At 47.7% G+C, this 27,601-nt stretch overlaps 1 protein-coding gene across 2 annotated transcripts in view; it reads right to left on the bottom strand.

Annotated features, from left to right (window-relative positions):
* The window catches only part of NUDCD3 (NudC domain containing 3), a 69,708-nt gene that overhangs the window by 15,244 nt on the left and 26,863 nt on the right, over positions 1-27,601 (bottom strand). For both annotated transcript variants that reach the window (XM_068972757.1, XM_068972758.1), the window contains exon 3: positions 8,576-8,708. In XM_068972757.1, coding sequence (XP_068828858.1) covers positions 8,576-8,708 — 133 coding nt within the window. The remainder of the gene's footprint in view (positions 1-8,575; positions 8,709-27,601) is intronic.

Here is a 27,601-nt window from a genome sequence, read left to right as displayed (position 1 = left end):
TGTCATAGGATTTTCAAACTGGAGTTTACACACACGTTGATGGAATCTGCTACTATAACCTACCTGAATTTTAAATAACCATAAATGAGTGATGGAAAGGAAAACGATATCTAAACACACCATGCCCACAGGCAGGCCCCAGTGGGGCCCTGTAAGCCCCAGCTGCACTTACAGTCAACTTCTGGGAGAATTACCACTTTCTCGACTGATTCTGCTAAGGCCCAGGCACAACCCACTTCACTCCCAGCTGCCCAACAGCAGCCCGGCTCACTCCTAGACGGTTCCAGACAATCGCTGGCCAAGTCACATCCCTGACCATGAACTCAGATGTGCGAAGAACACTTGACAGAGCGGACCAAGGCTCCATCAGTTGGCCCCCTAGGAACAAGCTCACTTTAACAAATAAAATTCTCCAGCCAGCTTTACCTAACAGGATAATTTCCAAATCTGGGTGAGCTTCCACAACACTTGTCTCTTGTACAAAGGGGATGCACCCAGGCACCAAGGGGAAACTAGGCGGGAGACGCTTCCAAGAGCTCCAGTCCAAGGCGTCACTCTGAGACCAGGCAGTCATCTTCTGACCCACAGAGATGACAGGAACAAAACACAAACAGAAAAGCCCCAGACAGCAGAAGGTAAGCAGGGAGAGGCCAGGACAGACAAGCTCTTGACAGCTCTATGGAGAGGAAGAAGTGCGTGGGGCCAGACACCACATAACAGGGACAAGCACAGCTGCGTGGGGCCTCCGGCTAGCAGTCAGCAAGCACGGAGAGTCAGTCCATAGGGCAGCTGGGCCAGCGAAGACCCATCAGGAGAGACTGGAACCCACTGTGTGCCACTGAGCAACAGGCAGCCCTGCTCCAGAAAACCTGGCCAGCAGCTGAGGGGACTGGGTGGAACTGGCCCAGTACGCCGTAAGGCAAAGCCAACCACCAGTCAACCCTCAGCTGTGAGCAGTGATGGGAGGAGCAGACCTCAGACACGTGAAGGAGAAAACCATCAGCATCATTCCACACTCAAAAGAATGAGGAAGATATATTTTTTAAATAAAAAAACTAATAGAGAACTAAGGATTGTATCCTATGAGAAAAAGCAGCAGCCCCAAAAGACAGACTTAGGTTAATAACCACAAAAAAAGGTAAAGATTACAGAGCTACCTAAGAAAAAAGGCAACTTTAAAATATGTCCAATTTATATTCTGAGAGACCTGAGAAGATACTGCATCTGCAGAACCAGAATAAAACATGAAGACAGAAATAGAACAAACAAAAGATACTTAGAAAAAAAATAGAGTGAAAATAAAATTTTCAATAGAAAGGTTGGAAGATAAAATCAAAAAACTCAAGGTAGAGTAAGAAACCAACCCAGGCAATCAGTTTGGCATCCCAGAAACTATGACAAGACAACGACCAGTGCTTAAGAAAAACATGTCTTCAGTTTGAAAGAACCCACTGAGGGCTGAACAGAAGGAATGAAAGACGACAATTCATATCACTGAGTATTTAGAATAAGTTCCAAAAAGTTCTATCTAACAGGGGAAAAGTTTACGCACAAAGAACCGGAATGGAAGAGATCACTAGAATCAGTAACAGTGGATGTAAGAAAACAAAAAAATGACACCTATAGTCATGCTGGGGGCGTCTGCTTGTTTGTTTTCGCCATACAACGCAGCTTGCCGGCTCTCAGTTCTCCTCCCAGGGATGGAACCTGGGCCACAGCAGCAGAAGCCCAGAATCCTAGGTGACCAGGGAACTCCCAAGAGAGTATTTTTTAAAGTCAGAATTCCATATAAACTCAAATCACAAAATAAGTGAAAGGTTAAAATAACTGTACTTCTTCTGCTTTACTGACTACGCCAAAGCCTTTGACTGTGTGGGAAATTCTTCAAGAGATGGGAATACCAGACCATCTGACCTGCTTCCTGAGAAATCTGTATGCAGGTCAAGAAGCAACAGTTAGAAGTGGACATGGAAAAACAGACTGGTTCCAAATAGGAAAAGGAGTACATCAAGGCTGTATATTGTCACCCTGCTTATTTAACTTATATGCAGAGTACATCGTGAGAAAACACTGGGCTGGAAGAAGCACAAGCTGGAATCAAGATTACTGGGAGAAATATCAATAACCTCAGATATGCAGATGTCACCACACTTATGGCAGAAAGCGAAGAACTAAAGAGCCTCTTGATTAAAGTAAAAGAAGAGAGTGAAAAAGTTGGCTTAAAACATTTAGAAATGTTTCAACATTCAGAAAACTAAGATCATGGCAACCAGTCCCATCACTTCATGGCAGATAGATGGGGAAACAATGCAAACAGTGAGAGACTTTTTGGGGGGCTCCAAAGTCACTGCAAATGGTGACTGCAGCCATGAAATTAAAACATATTTGCTCCTTGGAAGAAAAGCTATGACCAATCTAGACAGCATAGTAAAAAGCAGAGACATTACTTTACCAACAAAGGTCCATCTAGTCAAAGCTATGGTTTTTCCAGTGGTCATGTATGGATGTGAGAATTGGACCATAAAGAAAGCTGAACACAGAATTGATGCTTTTGAACTATGGTGTTGGAGAAGACTCTTGAGAGTCCCTTGGACTGCAAGGAGATCCAACCAGTCCATTCTGAAGGAGATCAGCCCTGGATATTCATTGGAAAGACTGATCCTGCAGCTGAAACTCCAAGACTTTGGCCACCTGATGTGAAGAACTGACTCACTGGAAAAGATCCTGATGCTGGGAAAGATTGAAGGCGGGAGGAGAAGGGGACGACAATGAGATGGTTAGACAGCATCACCAACTTGATGGACATGAATTTCAGTAAGCTCCGGGAATTGGTGATGGACAGGGAAGCCTGGCATGCTGCATCCATGGGGTCGCAAAGAGTCAGACACGACTGAGCAACTGAACTGAACTGAACTGAACTGAAGACATTCAGGAGCACTGTATTTATGACCACACCATCATTTTGAGAAAGTTACTTGAGGCTGTAACATAACAAAATGAGGATGAAACTAAAACAGAAGAAGATCCTGGGTGAGGGAGGGTCAAAGAGTACAAACTTCTACTTATGAAATGAGTAAGTTCTGGGAATCTAAAGTATAGTGGTGACTATAATTCACGATACTTGTATATTTAAAATTTGCTAAGACAGGAGAACTAAAAGTTCTCATCACAAGAAAAAAACTGTGACTCTGTGAGGTGGCAATGCTAACTAAACTTATGGTGGAAATTGTTTTGCTACATATATGTATATGTGTACACATACACATTTCAAATAATTATGTGCACACCTGAACCTACCGCATGATATATGCCAATTATATCTCAACAAAAATAAAAGGGTCGGGGGTGGGGGAGGAGGAAGGCCCAGAAAAGATCTAAAACACAGTGAATTTAATCTAGAAGTGAGGTAAAAAAAGTTCTAGGATGCAAGCTATTTAATACTGAACTAGAAAATAATCAGTCCAAATGGGAGTCATAGGTGAAATGGTCTGCAGGGAGTGATTTCTAGACAATACAGAGTACCAGTGAGAATCTGGGTAATTCTGAGTTTATGATGATAGTGTACTATTTTTGACAAGAAAAAAAAAAGCAAGACATCAAGAAACTCCAGAAAAACAAAAAACTACACAAGAAACTCCTGATCCAAAGAGATGTAGTGAAAGTGGAGTAAGGACCACCAAAACAGCCTGACCAGAGTAAAACCAGAGACTGGAGCCCTGAGTGGAAGGGGCAGTGGGCTCAGGCACATACACTCTCGGGGTCCTGACAGATGAAGCTGGACATGAGGGGAAATTCTAGGTCCCCTGAGACTTTCCTGGGCAGCCACGTGCTGGCTGGCAGGCACAGCTAAGGCGCGGGGAGCCGGGCAGCAAACAAAAGAGACCAGAGCCGCCCTGGTAGGGCCAATGTGGGGAACGGGAGTGTATCACGGTAGGGTCACGATGGTATCAAGTCATATCTGACAAGATACACGTAGAAAACATCTGGCAGGACTTCCCTGGTGGTTCAGTGGCTAAGGCTTCCCCTTCCAATGGAGGGGTGCAGGTTACATTCCTGGTCAGGGAACCAAGATCCCACACGTCTTGTGGCCAAAAAACCAAAACATAAAAACAGAAGCAACACTGTAACAAATACAATAAAAAAAAAATTAAATCACATCAAAAAAAGACAGAAGCAGCAGAGAAACTTTTCACTGTACATTTTATTGTTTTAAATAGGTAAATGTCCTATGCATTCAAGCAAAAAAATATTTTTTAATAGATAAATGCAACCTATTAGCCTTTTCTGCTATGGAAGTTTCCTATAATAAAAGTCTTCCTACATTTTTTTCTAAACGCCTTCTAAGAAGGGAACATTGTGTTGCGGAGCTTTTTAGCACAAATTCCAACAGCTGCATTGAGCTCTGGGGCACAGCATCACTGTACAAGGCATGCCCAGGGGTCTCGGTGCTCTTCTGGAAGGTTCCCACGGTCAGGCTAGAGATGGCATACAGCATGGCCATGAGCCCACCAGCCCGCAGGACCTCATTAGTCAGTTAAAACCTTGCACCATCTCTGAGAGGAAAGAGAATATTGCAAACGAAATTAATTCACTTGTCACTCACTGTCATCCAGTCAGGACTGTGCACAACAATATCAGGATATCCTCCACTCAGAAGATGACTGATCGAACGGAGAAGGGGGTGGGAGCTGGGTCCTGCTCTCTGCTCCACCACCATCTCACCAGACAGTGTAGGGCCTTAGCAGTTCACACCTCCAGGGAAGTTTTCTCATGTGCCAAGTGAGAGGTTAGACTAAAAATCTCTGGAGTTCAATTTTCCATCATTAAAATCCTATGATTCAATGAAAGGCCATGTTTAGAACCAGCCCCAGCTGCCTTTTGCGATCACACACAGATCTCCATCCTGACTGCAAAGTTCCCTCTCCTGACTTCATGACTACGCTAAGCAAAGAATGGGGAACTTGGCTGCTTTTCCTGTGCAGAGCAAAGACCTAACTATATCTCATGAATGAATGAGACCAAAGCTTCATTTTGAGAAATTTTCCTTTAGATTCACCAGCAAAACAATAGAAATAACAAAAATTTTAAAATGGTTGCATGTAAAACAACAACACTTGAACATAAGGCATAACCCATGTGCATTTAGCTGTCCCCCACTATACCTGAGAGGGAAACCCATTTCCACTGAAAAAAAAATCAAAAAGTAAAGGAGAGGCAATGTTCTGAGGCCTCAACACCAAGCTACAGTTGAAGAAGAGGGGGCCCAGGACCACCCTCCATTAACACTCGGTGCCTCCCACATCTACCTGTTATGCCCAACATGCCTGCCCCCCTCACAGAGAGCTACTTACAAACCCAGAACAACTGCGACTTCATCAGCTGAGCTGCTACCATCATGACAGTATCTGAAAGGTGCCCCAGACAAAAACCAAAAATAAACACTGCCGACAGGTAGCTGTGACAGGTACCGCAGGGAACAACTGGAAAGGAGCCAGTCCAGAAAGAAACTGGCAAATCAGAAAAAACCTTAGGCCAGCAAAAGCCAAGAGGTACAAAATAAACTTACTCTCAAATTTTAAGTGAGGCATAACTAAATCTCTTAGATCACTAAAAACTAGAGAGATCAAAAATTCTGAAAGTTGCTGAGGAGAGTATCTTAAAAGTTCTCAGCACACACACACACACGAGATGAAAAATTTTGAAAACACACACACACACGAAGTTGTATAATATGGTAAGGATGTTAACCAGACATTGTGGTGATCATTCCACAAAACACAGATATCAAACCATTATACTGTAGACCTGAAACTAACATTGTGTATCAATCATACATTTGTTTTTTTAATGTCATGGGGAAAAAATACTACTGAAAGAGAAAAGAAAATCTAACCACACAGGAGATTAGTGCAAATTAAATCAGCAGGTATCACAACATGCCAACACTAGATAAATAACTGCCTTACAAAGAATGTGCCTCTTTCAGTCCCAGCATCACAAACACTCAGGTTCATCCACACCCCCCCAAGTGCAGGGAGCTCTAGCTCCAGAAAAAGCCAGCCTGGAGACCCTGACCCTCTCTGTGTTTCCTCCTGTGAACTGCAAAGCCTCAAAGGGCTGCTGCAGGAAGGGCCCGCGGGGTGCCTGGCTGCACAGCACAGGTTAAACAAACAGCCTGTTTACACTCCACATTGCCTGGAACTGTGCTGGCGCACCTGCCTTTTCACCTGAGCCCCACATGTCAGCTCCAGCACAGTCATCTCGTACCAGTCTCAGGGACCGTCATGTGCTCAGTAAATGTCTAATGCAGAAATGAGCAAAACCCAGGGCCACCCTCGGTGAAAGCAAGGCCATCTCACCCCAGAGGTCAAGACAAGTGGATCTGAGAGGCAAGGATGTGACGGGGGCATGATGGTCCGTCCCTTAGCACGGTGGGATGAAGGGCAGGCCCCTCACAACACACTGCTGGCGGCAGAGCTTGGAATCACGAGACTGACACCCCAGTGACTAGTGGGCACATCTGAGACGCTGCTTTCAGTGAGCAGGCTTCCCATGGAGTCATGGGAAGCTCAGCAAGAGCTGTCGGGGGACGTAGGTCTCTTAAGTCAAAGAAAGGGAAAATAACTAGTTTGGGGTTTTGGGGGGATGGGGTTTGCCTTTGGGGAGGAGGCCATGCTGTGCAGCTTGCAGAATCTCAATTCCCCAATCAGGGATCAAACCTGAGTCGTCAGCAGTAAGAACGTGAGAGTCCTAACCGCTGGATCGCCAGGGAATTCCCCAAAATAACTAGTTTTAGGTTGGGCCCAACAAAAGTCCTTCCAGAGAAAGTTCCCAAAGTTCATGGAGAAGTTAGAAGACACGCTAGACCAGGAAGCTCTAATATTTTTAGCCAAGTAATTAAGTGTGTAACCAACACTTTTCATAATTTACTTGCCTACATACAAGGTAATCCTACCAAAAAAACAAAATGAAAATCACCTGACTGACACCTGACTGACTACAATTCTAAAGCATGCTGAGCAACTCACCCTGACAGGAAGGTCAGCCTGCACTGGCTCTGACCTATCGTGTCAGAGGGGACACGGTCATCAAAAGTAGGATTCTGTGGGGATGACCCCTAGGTACCCAGTATGACCTGGATCCTAAAGTCCATCGGGTCAGGAGGTCGCTGAGCCCTAGTGAGATCTCCTGGGCTGGGGGCCGGGGGGGAGGAGAGAAAGGGAGAGATGGGTAGACAGTGCTGTTGCAGCTGACACCATCCCCACAGCGCCCTGACACACACCCACAAGGAGCTGTGAAGACCCAGGGGCTCCAGTCCTGCTCCCGTGTTCCATGCTGCAGGATGAACTGCATTTATCTGACACTGGTAGGAAGCTGCAGTCTTCTAGAGGCTTCCCCAAGACCCACCCAGACTGCTGCAGAGGGCAGGTTTATTTCAGGTAGAGTCTGGGTAATCACAAAGGGACCAGGAGGGACCTCAGGATGGAAGTGGGCTAAGGGGAAGGTCTGGGAGGGCTTGCTCACTGCCTAGAGCCTGGATCTGACATGTATCCAGACCAGCAGGAGCCACTTTACACAGTGGTCGTTTCTCTGAAACGTACATAGAACTCAACTTCTGTTTCACATGCTCTGGGACCATCCCTTTTAAAAAAGGCTGCAGTTATTTCTGTTTATAAAGTGAGGAGTGGGCACAGGGAAAACAGTATGAGCTTTAGAAGCAGACACACCTGAATCAAACCATGGCTGTACCAGGGCACCCATTCAGTCACTCACTCCTAGAACATTCAGACAGTGCTCACTGTTCCTGGCAAGGCAAGAGTGAGGGGGACACATGGTGACTTTTCCATGTCAACTTGAGTAACTGAGTAACTTCTCTCGGCCTCAATTTCTCATCTATAAAACATGAGAGATACCACTTACTTTGCAGGTTGTAGTTTCTCATGACGAATGAAATAAGAAAACAGTTTCTAGCATATATAAGAATTTTTCACATTGTGGATTATAGTAACAATGTCCCATTTCACATGAGAGTTTTCTTTAATGTGAAGCCTGCCTACTTACAACGAGCTATAATAATGTTATTCTCAGCAAGGTCCCCAAGTAAACATCTCTCTCTCACTAAAAGATTAAATCTCCACTCACTCAAGCTCATTAAGATGGAGAAATCCACTCAAGCTATAAATGTTACAGCTCCACAGAGCACAGGACTGTGCACTCACCACGACAGAACCTGTGGTGCTCTGCCTCTCAGGACTCCACCTTCTCCAGTGTGAAATGGGTGTGACAATGGCCTTGCCTACTCTGTAGTGCATTTCCAGAGACTAAAGACAATAATGATATGAGAATACTATAATTAAAAAGAAAAAAAAAAAAGCTCAGGTGCTGTTCACATAGGAGGCTAAGTTGGGTCTCATACTTGACGTGGTTAAAGAGGGTAGAGACTGGCATGCTGGTGACTAAGGACAAGAAGCAGTCTTGTGCTGGTGGCTAAGCAGCTCCAGTGCAGCCCACAGCCTGAAGCCTTTGCTTCAGGAAAGAAGCTGAGCAGATGGAGCTGAAAGAACCTGGCGGTTACCTGCTTGCCCTTCACCACGTGCTTGGGTACCGGCACCTTGAGCTCTAGGTCGGTGTAGTCCTGGGACCAGGTGTAGTTCTCACGCACAGCACCGTTGTAGCTGTCGGGGTTTCTCTGGAACTGCTCCTGTCTCCTGAGAAAGAACAAGAAGTAAGACGACAGCCCAGGCCCACAAGCAGGGCAGGAATCCCACAGGGTCCCAGGAACATACTGTCTCCAGGTCCTGAGAACGTTCACCTAACCTTGCTTGGTTTTGCGTCTAAAACTCCCCTTCCCTCTGGCTGATTTCCTTTCCGACCACCCAACTCAGGCCTCCTGGGAAGTCACAGGAACAAAGGGAAAAGCCAAGGAGAACACCCTGTGTAGGACCCTCAAGGTTAGGAGAAATATCTGTCGACGCAGTCCATGGCACAGCCTGGCCCTCCTGGTCTTCACTTAGAAACCAGACCAGTTCACAAGCCAAAGAGCCTCCTTAATCGCATCCTGGGGCTTGTGGGCACCTGGTTTCCCATAAACCTCTTGGCAGGCCGTATCTTTTTTTTAAAAAAGGGGGTGATACCAAAAAACAACTTTGGCCTATAGCTACTCAACTTCAATTCTAATCCAACCCCAGCCTCCATCTTCCCCTGGTAAATAAATCAAAGCCAAGGCACTGCACTAAACTGCAGGCTTTCTTCAGATGTGAGCAGTGTGCTTATGAGACAGCCTAGGAAAGAAACTCCGTCAGCTTAATCTTCTTGTATGTGCATTACCAACCCAGCACAGATGCAAACAGGCATGGCCAGGGGCTGATGTCAAAAAACACAATAAAACAATGTCACAAAATTTAAGTGTTAATAATAGTAAAAACACCACATAAAAATAAGTTGAGAGTCCATCATAGTAACTTTTTGATCTAAATTAAAAGACAGAAACCTAGTCGAGGAGGAAACACCTATGAGCATGCCCATCCCAACAACAGGTACATGCAGCCCTCTTCTCCTGTGCGTGCAGAGCCCAGCTGATGCACTTGGAGGGAGAGGCTGATGGGTGGGCTGCCACACTCACCGTGCACGCCCACATGTCTGCAGAGGAAAACACACAAGAGGGTCAAGGGCTGTACCCCATCAGCCTCTCACCTGTGTGAGGAGGGGCTGCAAGTGGTGGTTAATGAGATGCACTTTTCAGGTGAACGCTGTAAGCCAAGAACATGTTTCCCTCCTGTGGGTATGCCTTCCACACCTTAAATCTGAGGCTGGGCCTCTGCCACAGCCCAGGCTCTCTGGGCTGGTAAACTGGTGGCTGCTGTGGGCTGAACTGTGTCCCCCAAAATGAATGTGTTAAAGTCCTAACCCTCGGCACCTCATGCGGAGACACGGTCTATACAGATGTAATCCAGTTAGAATGAGGCCATTAGGGTAGGTCCTGACCCAACGCGACCATGTCCTTAAAGGGAGGGGGCTCTGGACACAAAGACACATGCACAGAGGGACAGCGTGAAGAAGCTCGGGGAGAAGACAGCCACGCGGCAGAGGTGAGCGCTGTGGAGCTGGTGTCTGTGGAGAGCGCTGGCCAGAGAGCATCGCAGGGTGGGCAGCTCAGCAGGCACGCGCCCCTCCCCGGCCCCCGCAACCCCGTATGGACCTGCAGCTTCTCCCCAGCACAGATCAGCAAGCTGCTGGGTGTTTCTAACACTCTAAATCCACATTCTCTTTAAATAAAGTTGATTATTTCCCACTGACAGTGTGCAAAAAATAAGTCTCCTGTCACATGCAGGTGCTCTGGGCCCCCCGCCCTCACCCGTCCTCCCAGACCAGCCTACAGCCACACCCCTGCAGCTGCTGGCCAGAACTGGGGTGGGAGGGGAAGGGGGCGGGGGGAGTGGGAAGGGTGGGAGGAGGAGCATGCGTCAGCAGCCAGGGTGCAGACAGGGAGCAGGCCTCACTGCAGCACCCACGTCTGATGAGCTGGATCAGCCCAGATAACAGGGTTGTGACTGTGTCAAAGAAAGAGCCCTCTCCAAGAGGGAGGCTCTGCTGGGCAGTGCCCACAGCCAGCATCACCTGCACAGGTGGGAAAGGAACTCAGGCTGCCTCCCCCCTCCCTCCCTCCAAGCCCCTGCACTGCGGGGGTGGCGGCGTGGGAATTAGAACAGCCAGTGGTGAGTGGGAGAAGTGGTGGGTAAAAGGGGTCACAGCCTCCAAATAAAGGCTCCTGTGCAGGAGGCTGGAGCCCATATAGGAACAGGTTATAATTCAGCAGGGGGCACTCTCAAGCCCTTTTCCAGGTTCCCAGGTTTGGGGTGTGGGGGTGGATCCCCCACTATGTGGAGACAGGCACTGGCCAGCACTCACCAGGTTCCCGGAGCCAGAAAAGAGCTGCTTCCACCCTGGAACATCCTGCCTCCACTCACTCACACCTGTCCCTCATGCTCTAAGGCAAAGGCTACCTCTCCTGGGTGTTCAGTGGTACACAGGTGTGACAGCTCCCCACCCACCTGTAGATGACACTGTCCACGTACCCGGGGGAGAGGCCAGGGCTTGTGCGTGAGGAATGTGGTGTGCGTGTATACACGTGAATGAGTATGTCCTATGAGCATGTGTGTGGTGTGTACGTGTGTGTGGAGAACAGAGTGTGTGAGCACTTCCTTGTGCACGTCTTCCCTTGTGTGCGTACATGATGTGAACAGGTGGTGTGAGCATGTTCATTCTGTGTGTCCGTGCAAGCCTGTGCGGGGGGTGTACATGGTGTAGACAGTACGTGTATGTGTACATTAGTAGACAGTAGTTCATCCTTCCCTTTGCAGAGCAGCTCCATCTCGCGTCGATTTCCTCCTCTCCTCACTGATCCTACGATATCCCACACCTGGAGCTCGTGCCTCGCAGGAGAGAAGCCACCACAATGAGAAGCCTGCGTAACTAGAGAGTAGTCTCCACTCGCTGCCACTCGAGAACAGCCCGTGCAGCCAAAAATAATAAACAAAGGTGTAACAGAATGAGATAATCACCACTGGGTAACCTACAATGGAAACGTTGAGTCTGGGCAGCATTCCTTGACGGACACTGAGCTCTAGGTGAGAGGTGGATGGGAGTCTGCTCACAGAAGGACCAGAAAATCTCGCTGTGTCCACAACAGCAAGATACCAGGCACCTCCTGAGAGAACCTCACCTCTGTGGTAGTCCTGCCCTAATGCTGAGCCTTAAACCTGCTCCACACCACAGGTCTAACCACCAGACTACAGACAGCAGAAGTGGCAGAGAACGTATCCATCAAAACCACCAACACAAAACCTGCCAAGGCCAGCATCTGGGAAATTACAATACAGAAAATTCTAAGTTTCTTTACAAACAAATGGTTACAAAGGGCATCATAAAACGAAAAAAAAAGAAGAGGAATTATTCTAAATTAAGAGACTTAGAAGATACAGCAACCAAATGTAATGTTTGGACTTGCTGGACAGATATTTTGAAAAAACTAACTGTAAAAAGACATTTTGAGACAATGAGGAAAAAGTGAACGCAGTCTGGACATTAGATGATTTTGGGAATCATAAATTTGTTAAGTTTTGATATTCATTTAGTCCACTTTTCTTTTTTACTGAAGTACGTATGGGTGAAAGAAAGTTTGTGATTTCTGGGCTCTGCCACATCAAAAAAAAAGGGGGGATTAGGGAGAAAAAGGAAACATGAATTCTGACATATTGTTAATGAGAAAGTGGGGGAACTTCATGGACATTCATTACGCTATCCTCTCCTTTTTGTATCACCAAACCTGAAGGATCTGTCTTGGCTATTCACCCAGGAGTGGATCTGCTGGGTCAAGGGTACAAAAGAAAGCATCTCATCCTTAAGAGACAGTGGGGAACTCATTTCCAAGGGCTGCCCCAACTCTCACTGAACAGCTGTGTGCACAGGGTCCTGCTCAACACTGGAACACTTTCTCAAGAAAATACATACAAAAAATAGTATTTCCGATCGGTCTGGATTCACATTTCCCTGCATATGATGTTAACTGGCCATATGCGACTCATTTCTGCAAAATCCCTGCCGTGGCTTTTGTCTGTGCTTTCCCTGGTTTGAAGAAGTTCTCCATAAATTTTTGATAAAATTCTTTGTTGGTTTCGAAGTATACGAACGCCTTCTCCTGGCTGATAAGTTGCCTTCCTACTTCCTTCCAGATGTTTGATTAACTCAAGCACCAGCACTATCATCAAACAATCTCACAGCTCCTTCCCTCCCTGAAGTCTGTAGGGCATCGCATCTATTTTCTAACAGGAATACTCTAACATTTTAATCTCTAGTTTTTGGAGTTATCAGGCCCTTTGCATTCAACCTGGCTTCCTTGTGTAGTCTGTTCTTCTCTTGACCACTTGGACCAGGAAGAGAAGAGAAGTCGATCAGTTGTGTCCGACTCTTTGTAACCCTATGGACTGTAGCCCACCAGCCTCCTCGGTCCATGGCATTTTCCAGGCATGAATTCTGGAGTGGGTTGTCATTTCCTTCTCCAGGGGATCTTCCCGACCCAGGGATCAAACCCAGGTCTCCCGCATTGTAAGCAGACACTTCACCGTCCAAGCTGGAGCTTGTCTAACTAGAAAGTCCAGCTGAGGAACACAGGGCCAGCCGGGAACAGGACTCGCCTGCAGTCGCTGCATGCAGCAGCCCAGCTCCTCTGGGATACCTTCTGGTCCTTAGCGCCCACTCACCACCTTAAAGAAGCCTCAGCTTAATAAAAAGAATTCTTACAACAAGTATATTTTGAAAATGTGCTTTTAATGTTTTAAAATTAATTTTGCAGTACAGTTAAAAACACGAGCTGATTCTATATTTACCTAAAATAAATGAGGCAAGGTGCTTGGAGTCTCATGATATGCCCATGAATCACTTGACAGGTGTTAATGCAAATTTAGGGAACGTCTTTGACAATCTGTATCAGATGGTCAGCCAACAAAAACATAATCAATATTTACTACAAACTCTTCTAATTAACAAAAGATATAAGTTGGTTATAGTGAGACATTTTCTTAAATCATGTTAATTACTTTAACAAGGGAAAGAGACATCCCAATTTTTTATACAAGTGTATAAATGTGAAATATACATTTTAAAACAAAAAGATAATTTACTCCATAAATATGCTGAATTCTTAGTCTTTTAAATCAATTTTCTATTCCTAGTCATCCAAAATCAGGACACTTATGACCAGCTTTACCATTTCAAGTTCCAACAGACTTCTCAACTGAGGGATACAAATGTATCTCAGAGATATGGTGGGTTCTGTCCCAGACCACCACACACCCCAATAAAGTGAGTCGCAAGAATTTTCCGGTTTCCTAGCGCATGGAGAAGTTACGTGTAGTCTACACTATACCATACAACTATTCTGTGTTAAGTGTGCAACAGCATGATGTCTAAAAAGACAATGTACATACTTTAATTAAAATTACTTTACTGATAAATACTGTTGACCATCATCTGAGCTTTTAGTGAGTCAATCTTTTTGCTGGTGGAGGGTTTTGCCTTGATGTGGTAGATATGGACTAATCAAGGTGATAGCTGCTGAAGGATGGGGTGGCTGTGGCGATTTCCTGAAAGGAGGCAACAATGAAGTCTGCCACAGGGGTTGACTCCTCCTTTCATGAAGGATTTCTCTCCAGGTTCGATGCAGGATACAGGATACTTGGGGCTGGTGCACTAGGATGACCCAAAGGGATGATACAGGGAAGGAGGTGGGAGGGGGGTTAAGGATGGGGAACATGTGTATACCCATGGCGGATTCATGGTGATGTATGGCAAAACCAATACAATATTGTAAAGTAATTAGCCTCCAATTAAAATAAATAAATTTAAAGTTTAAAAAAAAAAAAAGGATTTCTCGAGCAGACAATGCTGTTCAACAGCATTTTACCACAGGAGATCTTCTTTCAAAATTGGAGTCAATCCTCTCAAATCCTACTGCTAAGTTTATGTAATATTTCAATGCTTTTGCTGTCATTTCACCAATAATCTTCACAGCATCATCACCAGTAGATTCCATTTCAAGAAATCACTTTCTTTGCACATCCATAAGAAGCAACTCCTTATCCATTAAAGATTTATATTTATAACATACATAATAATAATGAAAAGCTTTGAAATATTAGGAGAATTACCAAATCGTGACACAGAAACAAGAAGTGAGCAAATGCTGCTGGGAAAATGGGGCTGAGAGACCTGCTTGACACAGGATTGCCACAGACTTTCAACTGGTACGCAACACAGTATCTGTGAAGCACAATAAAGCAAAGTGAGATAAAATGAGGTATGTATCCCTCAGAAGAAAATATCACCCAAACTTTCAGGAGCTGCATATCATCAGGTATGCAATCAGCAACACAGCCACGTGTCAGAAATGTCCCATCATTAGTACTGAGAAGGCTAACGTAAACTTTATCTTGTTCTATTCTCAAAGTGTTTTACTAAGATACTGTCTGAGATATGACAGGTCAGGGGTTGGTAACTGACAGCCCAGCACCTGTTTGGTAAATAAAGTTTCACTGGAACAACCTACAGTAATCCATTTACAAAGCATCTCTGGCTGCTTTGGGCTCCAGAATGTGTGACCTGCAAAGCCTGAAACATTTACCAGCTGGCCCTTTAAATCAGTTTATGCAATTTTGGAATTTGGGAATTAGTTTTTAATGAGGTTTGCTTCATTTGGGCTTTTTGTTTTTGTTATTTTTGAAAAGCCGTGTTTCAAGAAAACTTTTAAAAGGCAACAGTTTTAATCAATAAGAAAGCATCTGAAATGAAAGGACTCCAATCACTGGGACACGTGGCCAGATGGGGCTTCCCCCAACTCCCGGTGGCTCCAACCTAGGAAGGGTCAGCGTGGACAGCAGACGGGCCAGGGGTTCAGGATGATGAGCCTGATCACTCCCACACACTCTGGGCTGCAGGCTCTTCATCCTGCCACCTCCCAGGATTCTCAGGTGACCGTCACGTGGAAGTGTGTGCACGCAGTGCACCTGGCGACACACGTGTTCTGTGGGATTTTATCTGGTGTTTCGCTCCCATAAGCCCTCCCAACACCCATCCCTGCCCCCGTCCCGAGCAAGAGAGCAAATGGTCTTCCATTCTGGAAGCCATCTGCTGTCCTCTTCTCTCAACACCTTCCCGACTATCCCCCTGACTAGACAATCTCACCCACCAAGTGAGGTGGGCACACTCAGGCTTCGGGCCTCCACCTCTCTAGTCCAGACCTTAGAGGGATGAGGATGAGGCTTGGAAAAAACAAAGGTAGGGGAATTAAAATAGAGACCAAAAGGGATATCAAGAATCACCAAGATGATTCTGAAGAGGACAAACCGGGGTGGGGGCAGGGAGCGGGAGACGGACACAGCCCCTGCCGACTGTGGCCCTGGCACTCAGGGAGCAAACGGCGAGCAGAAAGACCACCCAGCCCTGAACCAGTGCCTCCCTTGCGGACTTGGGTGGCACATGGGTGAGAAAGAATGGCTGTCTGACCAAGGGCACCAACGCACAAAACTAAACCTAGATGTGAAAAGCACACTCACACTTCAAACATTTTGTAGGAAATATTTTTACCACATCCAAGTAGAAAAGTACTAACAAGAAAATACATTAGATGTAAAGAAAATTTACATCTAAATTAAATGTGATACTTCTGGATGAGAAGGCCCCCAAAACACACAAAGTTAAGGACTTCCCTGGTGGTCCAGCGGTTGAGAATCCACTGGCCAATGCAGGGGACACAGGTTCAATCCCTAGTCCAGAAAGATCCCACATGCCTTGGGGCAACTAAGCCCGGGCATCACAACCTCTGAGCCCACACTCGAGAGCCTGTGCTCCGCAACGGGAGAAGCCGCCACGATGAGAAGCCCGAACCCGCAACACAGAGCAGCCCCCACTCGCCATAAGCAGAGAAAGTCTTCTCGCAGCGACCACAAATAAATTTAATACAGACAATTAAAAGGTAGGCCAGAGTGAGGAGGAAGATCTATGACACATAACCAACAAAGAACTGAAATATATAAAGGATTTCTACAAATCAGTAACGAAAACAGGAAAGTCAGCAAGGGCTATCAAGAAGACATTCCGAGAGGAGGAACCTGAACTACCACTGAACACCGAACGACATGGCCTGCAAGTAACCGCGTCCGTGAGCAAAATGATGGACTCACCCATCGACTGACCAAAATAAACAAATAAACCACTGAGATAATGAGAGAGCAGGGTGAGAAGAATACACCTTCCATGCCGCCCTGGAGAGTGCACTTCTCAGCGCGAGGGCTGTAAAATCTACGTGTGGAACAGAACACAACAAGGAACAGAAGATGGGGAGCTGTACCACACAGAAAGAGCCCGCACAGCTTCGCAGAGCTGCCCCCACGTCTGCACTGGGCATCTGAGGGTGCAGCCAACAGAGTCTGCATGCTGCTGCCCAAGAGAACCCGACACACATGCAGGAAAGGGGCTGCACCGTGGCCAGGAGAGGCCATGGAAGAGAGGGTCACGGGGCCAGAGGAGGGCCCTGGGTAGAAAGCGGGTCACAGAGTAGGCAGGACATCGCAGCAGAGATCCATCTGACATCCAGTGGGGGTAAGCATGACAGCAGGGTCAACCAGTGTCCAGTGTATGAGGCTGAACAACTGCAAGCAGTTTAAGGACGAAGGCTGGTGACTGAGTGGTGCTTGTGTTGGGGGTGGATATATCCATCAACACAAGACAGACAGAGAAGCACCTGGGGGCTCACAGTCAACCAGTCAATCACAAAAGCAGGAACACCTCCTCCAGAACGCATCCAAGCTGGGACACAGAATTCACCTACTAGAAGGACTGGCTTATTCCATCGCAGGTTATAGGTGATGGAGCCCTGTTCTTACTCTCAGAGAAAGGTACAAATATTTCAATGTATTTCCAGAAAAAGAGATAATAAGCACATACACTGACAGGGCAGTGGTGGGGGGCCCAGAGGCAGGGGTTCCCAGAAGCAGTGAGCTCATTCACTGCCATGTATGGTTTCTAAATACTGCCTGTAAGGAAAGCAATCAGGCTCCTTGGAGAACGGGTGGAAGAGAAAATACGATGAGATGGGCCTGGAACCAGGCAATGCCAGAAAGTAAGGAAGTGCTCAGAAAACCACAGGATGCAGAACGTCAAGAGGACAAAGAAGCCAACCAGAGAGCTCCCGATGGGGCAGAGCTGGAGCTGATGTGAGTGGCTAAATATGTAACACAGTGTTGGACCATAAGGCAGAGAATAAAGTGATACGCGTGAGTCTCTCCGAAACTAATGAATGACTGAATAAACAAACAACTAATTAATAAACAGAAGGAGTGAGGGAAATATAAAATCAGTGTTAATACCACAGTGATAATTGCTGTAAGCAAGATTCACTGATGATGCTAAAAATAGTGTGTGAGATTTTTAAGGGGAAATGGGATATTTGCATAACCTCACAGTATCTCCCCCCAAACACTCATCAATTAATAATGTGGTTTTAATCTATGTTGAGAATTTAACAAATTCTCAGCAACTTCTCTACCCTCCTAGGAGGTGGAGATGGAGTCAGTGACCAGAGAACATGAAGGGGACAGCAGTGACATTGGGTGAGGACGCCTGCAGACTTATCCTCAACCAGGCGACCAAGCCAGCATCACAGCCTTAAGTCACGTTCGTATGACGGACGCTCACAGGATGTGAGGGGATGGACACATCACCTCTGCGGTCTTCATCCCAAAATCCATATCCCATCTGGACCGTGAGAGAAGACTGCTACTGCTGCTAAGTCACTTCAGTTGTGTCTGACTCTGTGCGACCCCACAGACGGCAGCCCACCAGGCTTGGCCGTCACTACACCAACCCAAACTGACTGTCTACAACACACCTGATGTCTTCAAAAGTTTGACAGTCACACAAAAAAAAGATGGAGAAACTGTCCCAGGCTGAAAGTGACTGAGGAAACATGACGACAACACACAAGGCGGCATCTGTTCCTTTCTGGACAGAAGGGGAACGCTAGCTAGCGAAGGGGTGGTGGTGGTGGGACCAGAATCAGAAAGCCCCCCAAAAGACAAGTGCACCAGCTCGCTCTAGGGGCAGAAGGGCGACTCCACTCTTAGGCTCACTCTACAGCCACGAACTCAGGCCCTTGGGATTCAAGCCACCCCAAAGTTTGAATCCTGACTTTCACTGGGGCAAGGGTGTTATCTGATCACATGTCTCAACCCCTTTAAAGCCTGGATTTCCTCACCTGCTTACTCACACGGCTGCTGAAAGACTTACATCAAACGATATTCACAAGACCCCACCCAGTACTCCATGTGCAGCAGCTCTCTACGATGCAGGGTTGTTAATAATAGACATTCGCTAACATTTCCTGCCCGTGATGCTGAACCAAAGCCCAGGCAATGAGGCTTGGCATCATCTCCAATACAAGATTACTGTATTTACTCTTTCCCCACTCCTTTTCCTCCCTATCTCCCGAACTTCTCCAGTCCCACCGATTTTGAAAAGGAAATAAAAGGGCTTTTTCCCTCTGCATAATTTCCCTGCCGACTGCCATTGTTCATGGCGCTTGATAGAGCAAATTCTGGCAGTGTTTTCCCGTTTGCTTTATCTGGAGAGCGGTTATTTACTGCTCCTGCTGTTTTGGGGGGCGACAATGCCAGGGATCCACAAATAGCGAGGTGTGTCTGCACAACAGTTAGTCCATGGAGGGCACTGATGAGCTGGCTTCCTAACTTGAACCACAGCTTGGCGACAGTAGACCTAAGGGATTTTAGCCTGAATTACTCCAATCTAAACTCAGAAAGATGATCCTTTGTTTTCTTGCACGCACCAACTCCTGGGAAGAATTCCAGCAGAAAAGCTAAGCAAGCAATCTGCTGGGAAACAAGCCCCACAGCATCAGCATCAACCTGCCCAGTCCCGACTAAAAGGGTCACCCACATCAAATAGTCCAAGTTCTTGGCACACCCTGCCTGACCCCTAGCCCCGCTGCCTGGTATCTGCCCGGCACTGGCGTCCCTGTGCCACCCTCTCCTCTGGCCCCCCCATTCAGCTCCGTCCAGGCCTGGCCACCAGCAGTGTCAAAGCCAAACCCCTGTGACTGCAGCATCCACACACCTGCTGCTCAGGAAGTATCAGCTGAGCAGCACTATGCCTACACCATTCTGGGCGCCGGAGCCTGAGAGGGGGCATCAGGGGCGAGGCCCACTTGAGTGGGGCTCAGACCACGAGGGCCAGTGGTGCACCCAGTTAATAAACGTGACTGGCTGGCTCCTGCAGAGCCTCCAGGGCCTCCCACTGAGATCTGCTAAACAACAGGACAGGCTGCTCAGAAGGGTCACAAGGCCAGATCTCTGGTCAAGGGAGTCACCCAGAGGCTTGATAGGCAGAAGGGTGCCTATGACTCCAGCAAGCAGGGGAGGCAGGCGCCTAGCCCCAAGCCAGTTCTGCCAGCGACTTGCCATGTGACCCTGGGCTGATGCCTCAAGCTTCTCACCAGTAAAATGGGGACCTATCAGTACCAATCTCAGAAATGTGAGGGTTAAATGAGTCAAGACATACAAAGCGCTGAGAGCAGAGCCTGGCCCAGAGTAAGTGTCACCGTCATCAACATCATTATTAACCTGGATCATCAATTCTATAAACACTGTCACTGTTTTGTCAAAGACAAGAAGCAGTCATGCCAGGTAAGACCTGGGCTTTTAAAACCAGGGTATGGGATTTAATCAAAAAGTGATGGGTGGTCACCACAGGGTTGGAACCAGGAGTGATATCATTTGATTGCTTTAAAAGGTCCCTGCAAGGCTGCCGTGTGGAGCTGATCAGATGGCAGGACGCTCCCAGTGTGGGAAAGGAAGCTGGTTAGGGGGTCAGCAGGGACAAGAAAAGGTTGGAAGAGAGGGTGCTGGGGGCACCAGTCAGCAGGTGGCATGGGAGCCTAAGGGGCGGGGGGAGTAGCAGGAGGGCGAGCGCCTGGAGGTCTGGCAGAGCCCAGATACTCAGAACCTGGGGGCTGAGAGTTGGGGACTGGGTGACCCAACCACACTGGAGGCACACCTCACCTCACCCACCCGTTTTCCTCAGCCTGCTCATCCGTCCTTTCCCTTCCCCACCAAGCCCATACCAGGACCAAGCTTCATCCTTGGTGATAAGAGGGATGAATCCCCCCTTCACACTCAACACCAGGATACAGACGACACGGCAGACACACACAGAGCAGGCGTGGTGCTATCTGCTCATCTCATGCTTACACTTGGGCAGCAAAATGCACAGCTGTCATGGGGCCCCACATGAAATCACAATCTTCCAGAAGAAAAACCATACCTGACACAGGGTCTGCTATACAGCTGGACAAGCTTCGAACACATTAAATGTAAACCACAGAACTTATATATTCATCATAATCTTAAAGAAGACATTCTCACACTGTTTCTTTTAAATCCATCCAAAAAGCTTCAAGTTACCAATGTCTGAGTGCCACTTTCCATCTGAGAAGAACGCCCTGGAACTCTAAGCAGAGAGGCAGACCATCTCCTCAGCTATGAAGGCCCGGAGCCAGCGGGTGGGGGGGGAGGGCTGTCCACTGAAGCAGCCTCAGGCCTGACCTGAAGTTGTCCTGTTGCAGTCCAGGCTCACGTCAGCCTTCTGCGTGTGTGCCAGCCTCCTCTCAGTGAACTCTAGAAAGCCTTGTCAGCAGACAAAAACTCGCACCTGGAATTCAAGAGTCCCATGGACTGCAAGGAGATCCAACCAGTCCATCCTAAAGGAAATCAGTCCTGAATATTCACTGGAAGGACTGATGCTGAAGCTGAAACTCCAATACTTTGGCCACCTGATGTGAAGAACTGATGCATTGGAAAAGACCCTGATGCTGAGAAAGACTGAAGGCAGGAGGAGAAGGGGACGACAGAGGATGAGATGGTTGGACGGCACCACTGACTCAATGGACATGAGTTTGAGCAAGCTCCGAGAGTTGGTGATGGTCAGGGAAGCCTGGTGTGCTGCAGTCCATGGGGTCACAAAGAGTCAGACACGACTGAGCGACTGAACTGAACTGAATCCACTAAATTCCACTAAGTGAAAATCGATCACCAACTGCAGGCTGATGACCTGAGACAGGGCCTGGCATAAGACTGGTTGACCAGCAGAGGGGCAGCCGCAGACCCAGGCCCCATCCAGCCACTTCTGTCCTCTCTGCTCTCCAAGTTTCTGAGATGGAACCAGCCTGTCTCCTCCATTCTCACCTCAGGTTCCTACTGTCTGGCTCTCATCCACCGCTTCGACTGTAATTTCAAACAGAGAAAGTCGAGGCAGGGGAATTAGCCCTTTTCTCGCCCAATCACCATCTTAACTCCCTCTATAGCCTCTCCACCCTCTGCCAGGCCAGGAGAGGTACACCAACCCCGGAGACCTTCACGCTGGCGTGGCACGAATATATGTTGCAAAGAGAACAACTCCACTGAACTAAAGTACTAGTTAATGGGCTTCCCTGGTGGCTCAGGTGGTAGAGAATCTGCCCACAAAGTCGGAGACCTGGGTTCGATCCCTGGCTCGGGAAGACTCCCTGGAGAAGGGAATGGAACCCACTCCACTATTCTTGCCTGGAGAATCCCCATGGACAGAGGAGCCTTGCGGGCTACAGTCCATGGGGCACGAAGAGTTGAACATGACTGAGTGACTCACACACACACAAAGTGAAGCATTCATTTGACAAAGCAAAGTTCTACTCCTAACAATGCTATGGAACACAGAATTTCGATGTTAACTAGAAATGCTGAGCCTTAGGGACCTGGGATGTTGCTCTTGCTTCCTATTGCCAAGGTCAACGTTGCCAGGGCCCCTGGCTGCTTCTTGCTTGACCCTTCCCATGGATATATTGTCTCTCACAGCCTCCAGCTCTTCTCATCTACTGCTACCCACCTCAACCCTCAGCAAACCTTAACAACAAACAAGGACTTAAAAGACCCCCCGTTCCCAACCAGCATTCCCTTCATGAAGTCACTTCCTCTCCACCTAACACTCCAGAGCACCCCACTGTGAAACTCTCTGGCAAGCCCAGCAACTTCCAAGTGTCATAGCCAAGCAGGGCTTTTGTAGTTTCAGAGCCTGCATTCCTGCTACAGTATCTGACATCAACTTTCTGCCCCTGGGCCCCCCTTCTCTCTCCTCCACCATCACACCCATCACCACCTGGTCTCCAATGGCCAACCTTTCCTCTGCCCCGTCCTCCCCATAAGCTCCAAGGGTCACAGTACTAACCCTGCATCTTTCACACACAGTTGTTTCTCTGGAAACACTGCCAGTGAGGTATCCTGTTTGCACCCCCGGCTGTGTCTGCTCCCTGTTAACTTGCAAACAAGCCATAGTACCAAACTCTTGAGTTAGAAACCACTTCAGGTACAGACAAGCCCTCTCTCCTTGGACCTCCCACAGGACCACAAGAACACCAGCACACCAGTACTGGAATTCCCCGACAGGGCTGCCTATCCTTTTCAACCTGCTGACCTCCCACACCACCTCCCTTGGAGTCTGGCAGAGTCTCCCCACTAACTGTGCCTGGTGTTTCTGTCTGTCTTGTTTTGGAAGGGAGGAGGGTTGTTGGGGTGTGTGTGTGCATTCCAGACTCTGACACAGCATCTATGGTACTCACAGTGTGAGGACCAGAATCGGCAGCTCTGAGCTTATGTAACACTGAGAAGCAATGAGCACCTGACCCTAGAGAGAAAGTGGAAGGCCAGGCAAAGGGGTTCACATGTCCGATTCAGTCAGAGCAAGGAACATCTTCGAAGGAATTCAGATTTTTTTTTTTTTTTTTTTTAAAGCAGAATAGTTTAGTGCTCAAAGACACAGACTCTGGAGTCAAGGTCCCTGCTGGGCCACCAACCAGCGATGGAACCATGGACAAGCTGGCCCAGTTTTCCAAGTCTCGGTGTGCTCACTGGTGCAATGGGGAGCGTAACCCCTCACTGAGGAGACAGCACAGGCTTGTGAGCTAACAGACTGGCAGCAGCTGACCCCCAGAATCCACCCACAAGTTGTGTTGGTCCTTAGCCCCAATTTACACACATGAGATTGCACAATTCAGGTCCAAATACACACTAACTGTGACCTCTGGGTGCTAGCCACCTGCCCACGCACACGACCCTAAGCTCTGAGAGTGTGTGGTCAGGCTCTCACACTGACAAAACACACTTCTCCACACACATCCAGGGTCTTGGTCAGAGTAGAGCTGTTTTCACAGCCTGACAACAGCTCAACATGGAAGAGATGGCGGCGCAAGAGTTCAGCCAAAGCAACAATGTGCCATGGGAACACTAACGCCTGCTGGATTTCAGTCTCTGCAAATAGTACTTTCCGTTCTCATTAGTTACAGGCTGCCAGGGAATTTTAGCTGCGAACAGAATGAAGACAGGCTGGAGAAACACTCCTACTATTTATAAAGTTCTGTGTCAGAGACTCAATCCTCCCTAACAGCCCCCTCCTCTTGCATATATGCGAGCTGAGACCCTCCAGCCAGTGCTGCTTTGAAGGGGGCTGAATGGATGGCTGGACAAGACCCAGGCCACGGGCTGGCCAGGTGCTCCCGTGGCCCCAGGGTCGTGAGCAGTAGCACGATCCCACTCAGCCTCGCCGAGCTATTTTGCTGTTTGGCTCCCACTGCCTGTCCCCACACAGCACTGTTAATTTTATTGCCTCCTGAAAAAAGTGCTTTGGAGGAGCCTCTTAGACTACTGTATATATTTGCAACTCCCATACTTTTACCCTTTAAAGTAGCGGAACTAGATACTCTATGGAATGTAATTACCTCACTGGACTAACAATGCCTGAGGAACACAGCCCGGTTTCTGGCAATGCAGATTGGAGAGTTCTATGTAGAGGTTTACAAAGATCTTTCTTTACTATTGGAAGTCACAAACAAAACCAGAATCAGAAAGGCACCTCTGACAGGCAGTCTTTCAAATATGGCATGTCTGCTCAGGCTACTGATGGAAAACCACTCCTCCTTTCACGGAGGACACACTCTGCCTTCCTCGGGGACAGGCCCCGGCAGGGGACCTGAGGGTGCACAGGTCAAGGCCCTGACAAGGGAGCCGACACTGACTGTGGTCACACCCTCACCTCCCAAGGGATGGAGGAGCCAGAGAACCTGTCCTCGGGCACCAGAACAGGGTTCCCAAACGGCATCCTGCCATCCCAGAGACCAGACTCACACACGGCCCACCGAGGGAGGCCGTCCCTGTCCGTGGTCAGGCCCAAGAAAAGAAGGGGCTGGGACTCAGTTTCACCACGTGTCTGCTCACACCCGCACACAGAGGCCCCATCACCTCCCAGGCATGCCTAGAGTTAACACTGGGATGTCAGGGTTAATGTTCCACATCAAGATGCTGGGCTTCAAAATCTGTCTTTAAATGTAAAGAGTAAGGTTCTTTCAAGACAAGAAATGCAAATAAAAACCAACAATACCACCTCACACCTGTCAGGGGCTTCCCTGGTAGCTCAGCTGTAAAGAATCCACCTGCAATGCAGGAGACCTGGGTTTGATTCCTGGGTCAGGAAATCCCCTAGAGAAGCGACAGGCTACCCACTCCAGTATTCCTGGGTTCCTGGTGGCTCAGACAGTAAAGAATCTCCCTGCAACACAGGAGACCTGGGTTCAATCCCTGGATCAGGAAATCCCCTAGAGAAGAGACAGGCTACCCACTCCAGTATTCCTGGGTTCCTGGTGGCTCAGAAAGTAAAGAGTCTCCCTGCAATGCAGGAAACCTGGGTTCGATCCTTGGGTCAGGAATTCCCCTAGAGAAGAGACAGGCTACCCACTCCAGTATTCTTGGGTTCCTGGTGGCTCAGACAGTAAAGAGTCTCCTTGCAATGCAGGAGACCTGGGTTCGATCTCTGGGTTGGGATGATCCTCTGGAGGAGGGCATGGCAACCCACTCCAGATTCTTGCCTGGAGAACTCCATGGACAGAGAAGCCTGCCAGGCTATAATCTATAAAAATACTGAATCACTATGTTGTACACTGGCAACTAATACAATATTGTAGGTCAAACACATTGTAACATAAACCAATCATCTTCCATGTCAAAAAAGTAAGCAAAGAGCACATGAACAAAGGATCTGCTGATCTACCAAGTTCTGCCATCCCAAATGTGGCCACATGGTTCAATGGGTGAGCTCAACTCCCTGAACTCACTTTCAGTCCACTGAGACCCACCTCACCCTTCCCCCGACAGCTCTGCCCACTGTCCCAGCTCAGGTCAACAAGTCCTTCCTAAACCCTCTTGCTTTCAGATCCCCCTCTGGCCATCCTACCCCTCTTCACTGATTCTTCTTCAACCATCCCCAGAGCTTCACAACGCTTTCCCCAATCTCTCACTGGCCACAGCCCTTCTCACTCCTTTCAGAGATAAAACTTGGTTCCCACGATTACAACCATCACGTCTAAGATGATGAGTGGCTCCAACTTTTGCTCCTCTCCCTAAACTTCAGACTGACACGCTCCTGTCGGCTAACCACTTCCACTCACAGGTCCCCAGTCACCTCATACCTGAAACCAAACACACCCTCCTGGGAAACACAGAACCCCCAAAGGCTCTTGAGGTGGGGACGCAGTTACTTTACGAAGTAGAGAAGTAGGGCTAATTACTAAGGAAAGGATAAGGAATGTGTCTAGGAAAAATCAGCCCCCTCCCCTGTTCCACGAAGCAAGCAACCACCCCTACCTACTCTCCAAAATCTCAAGGTTTACTCCACAGGGAACTGAAGATAGCTAGACACATACACACACCCCCCCTCCATCTTCACATATGTGTCCATCCTCTCACAAGAGTGAGGGGATACTGCAGCCTTGAAGAACAGAATATTATGTTAAAGGATAGCAACGACCTCTTTCAGAAAACAAAGAAAGAGCTTGTGGAAATGAATAATGATAGCAAAGGAAAAATTAACTCAATACAAAAGGACTGGAGGATGCAGGTGAGGATACCGCGCATGAGTTTCCCAGAAAAAAAGTCAGGGACAAGACACACACATTTTTACTGCGTTTTGCAGATACTGCTTTCTTTTTTAAAAAAACAAACTGAAGCTTTATGACAACCTTGCATTCACTACCAGGTAAGGGTTGGCATCTTTTAGCAAAAAAAAAATTATTTAATTAAGGTATGTATATTACTTTTTGAATTATAATGCTATTGCACACCTAATAGGCTTATAGTGTAAACAACTTTTATATATACTTGGAAACAAAAATATTCATATCACTTTGACATTTGCAATATTGCAAATGGTTTGGAACCAAACCTGCAATATCTGCAGGGTGTGCCTATCACCGAAAAAAAAGAGTGCTGGAACAAGAGATCCAGTTTCCTAATAACAGAAAAAATAGATGAAGAATAAAGAAAATAAAGGGGAGAAGATAACTGGAAAGAATTTAGAGACATTTTGTAGAGATGAAGAATATCAATCTACAGTCTGACAGGCCCACCAGGCGCAAAGCACACTGAAGTGAATGAGAGCCAAACCCAGAGAAGCAGAACACACTTTTGGAACAGCAGAACACAGGGAAGAGTAAGCTCAGTAAGAGCGAGAATCAGGATGCCCTCTGACTCTCAGGAATGCACTGTGAGCCAGAAGAAAACAAGGGAATGCAGGGCACGCTGCCAGCCTAGCACTCAGCAGAGAGCCGGACCACCAATCCAGTACAAAGGCAATATAGACCGGTTCAGGCACTTGGGAGAGTGACCAGCTTGCCCCGGTTTGCCCAGGACTTTCTTGGCTTCAGCACTGGATTCTCACATTCTGGGAACCCACTCAGTCATGGGCAATCGTCTGCCCACAAAACAAAAGGCCCTTATTCCAAGAACCCCTTAATCCCAGGAAAATTAGGAAGCCTGGTGACATCTCAAAAACATTCTCTCATGGACACTTTCTCAGGAAGTTACTAGCAGGTGTTCTTAACCAAAACGTTAGAGTAAAGGAAGACTGATATGCACAGCTCACATCACACTTAATGGCGAAAGTCCAACTGCTTTTCCCC

The sequence above is a fragment of the Capricornis sumatraensis genome, chromosome 5 (assembly GCF_032405125.1).
Source record: "Capricornis sumatraensis isolate serow.1 chromosome 5, serow.2, whole genome shotgun sequence".
NCBI lineage: Eukaryota > Metazoa > Chordata > Mammalia > Artiodactyla > Bovidae > Capricornis > Capricornis sumatraensis.
The sequence above is the reverse complement of the archived record's forward strand: the minus strand, read 5'-3'. Positions and strand labels throughout refer to the sequence as shown.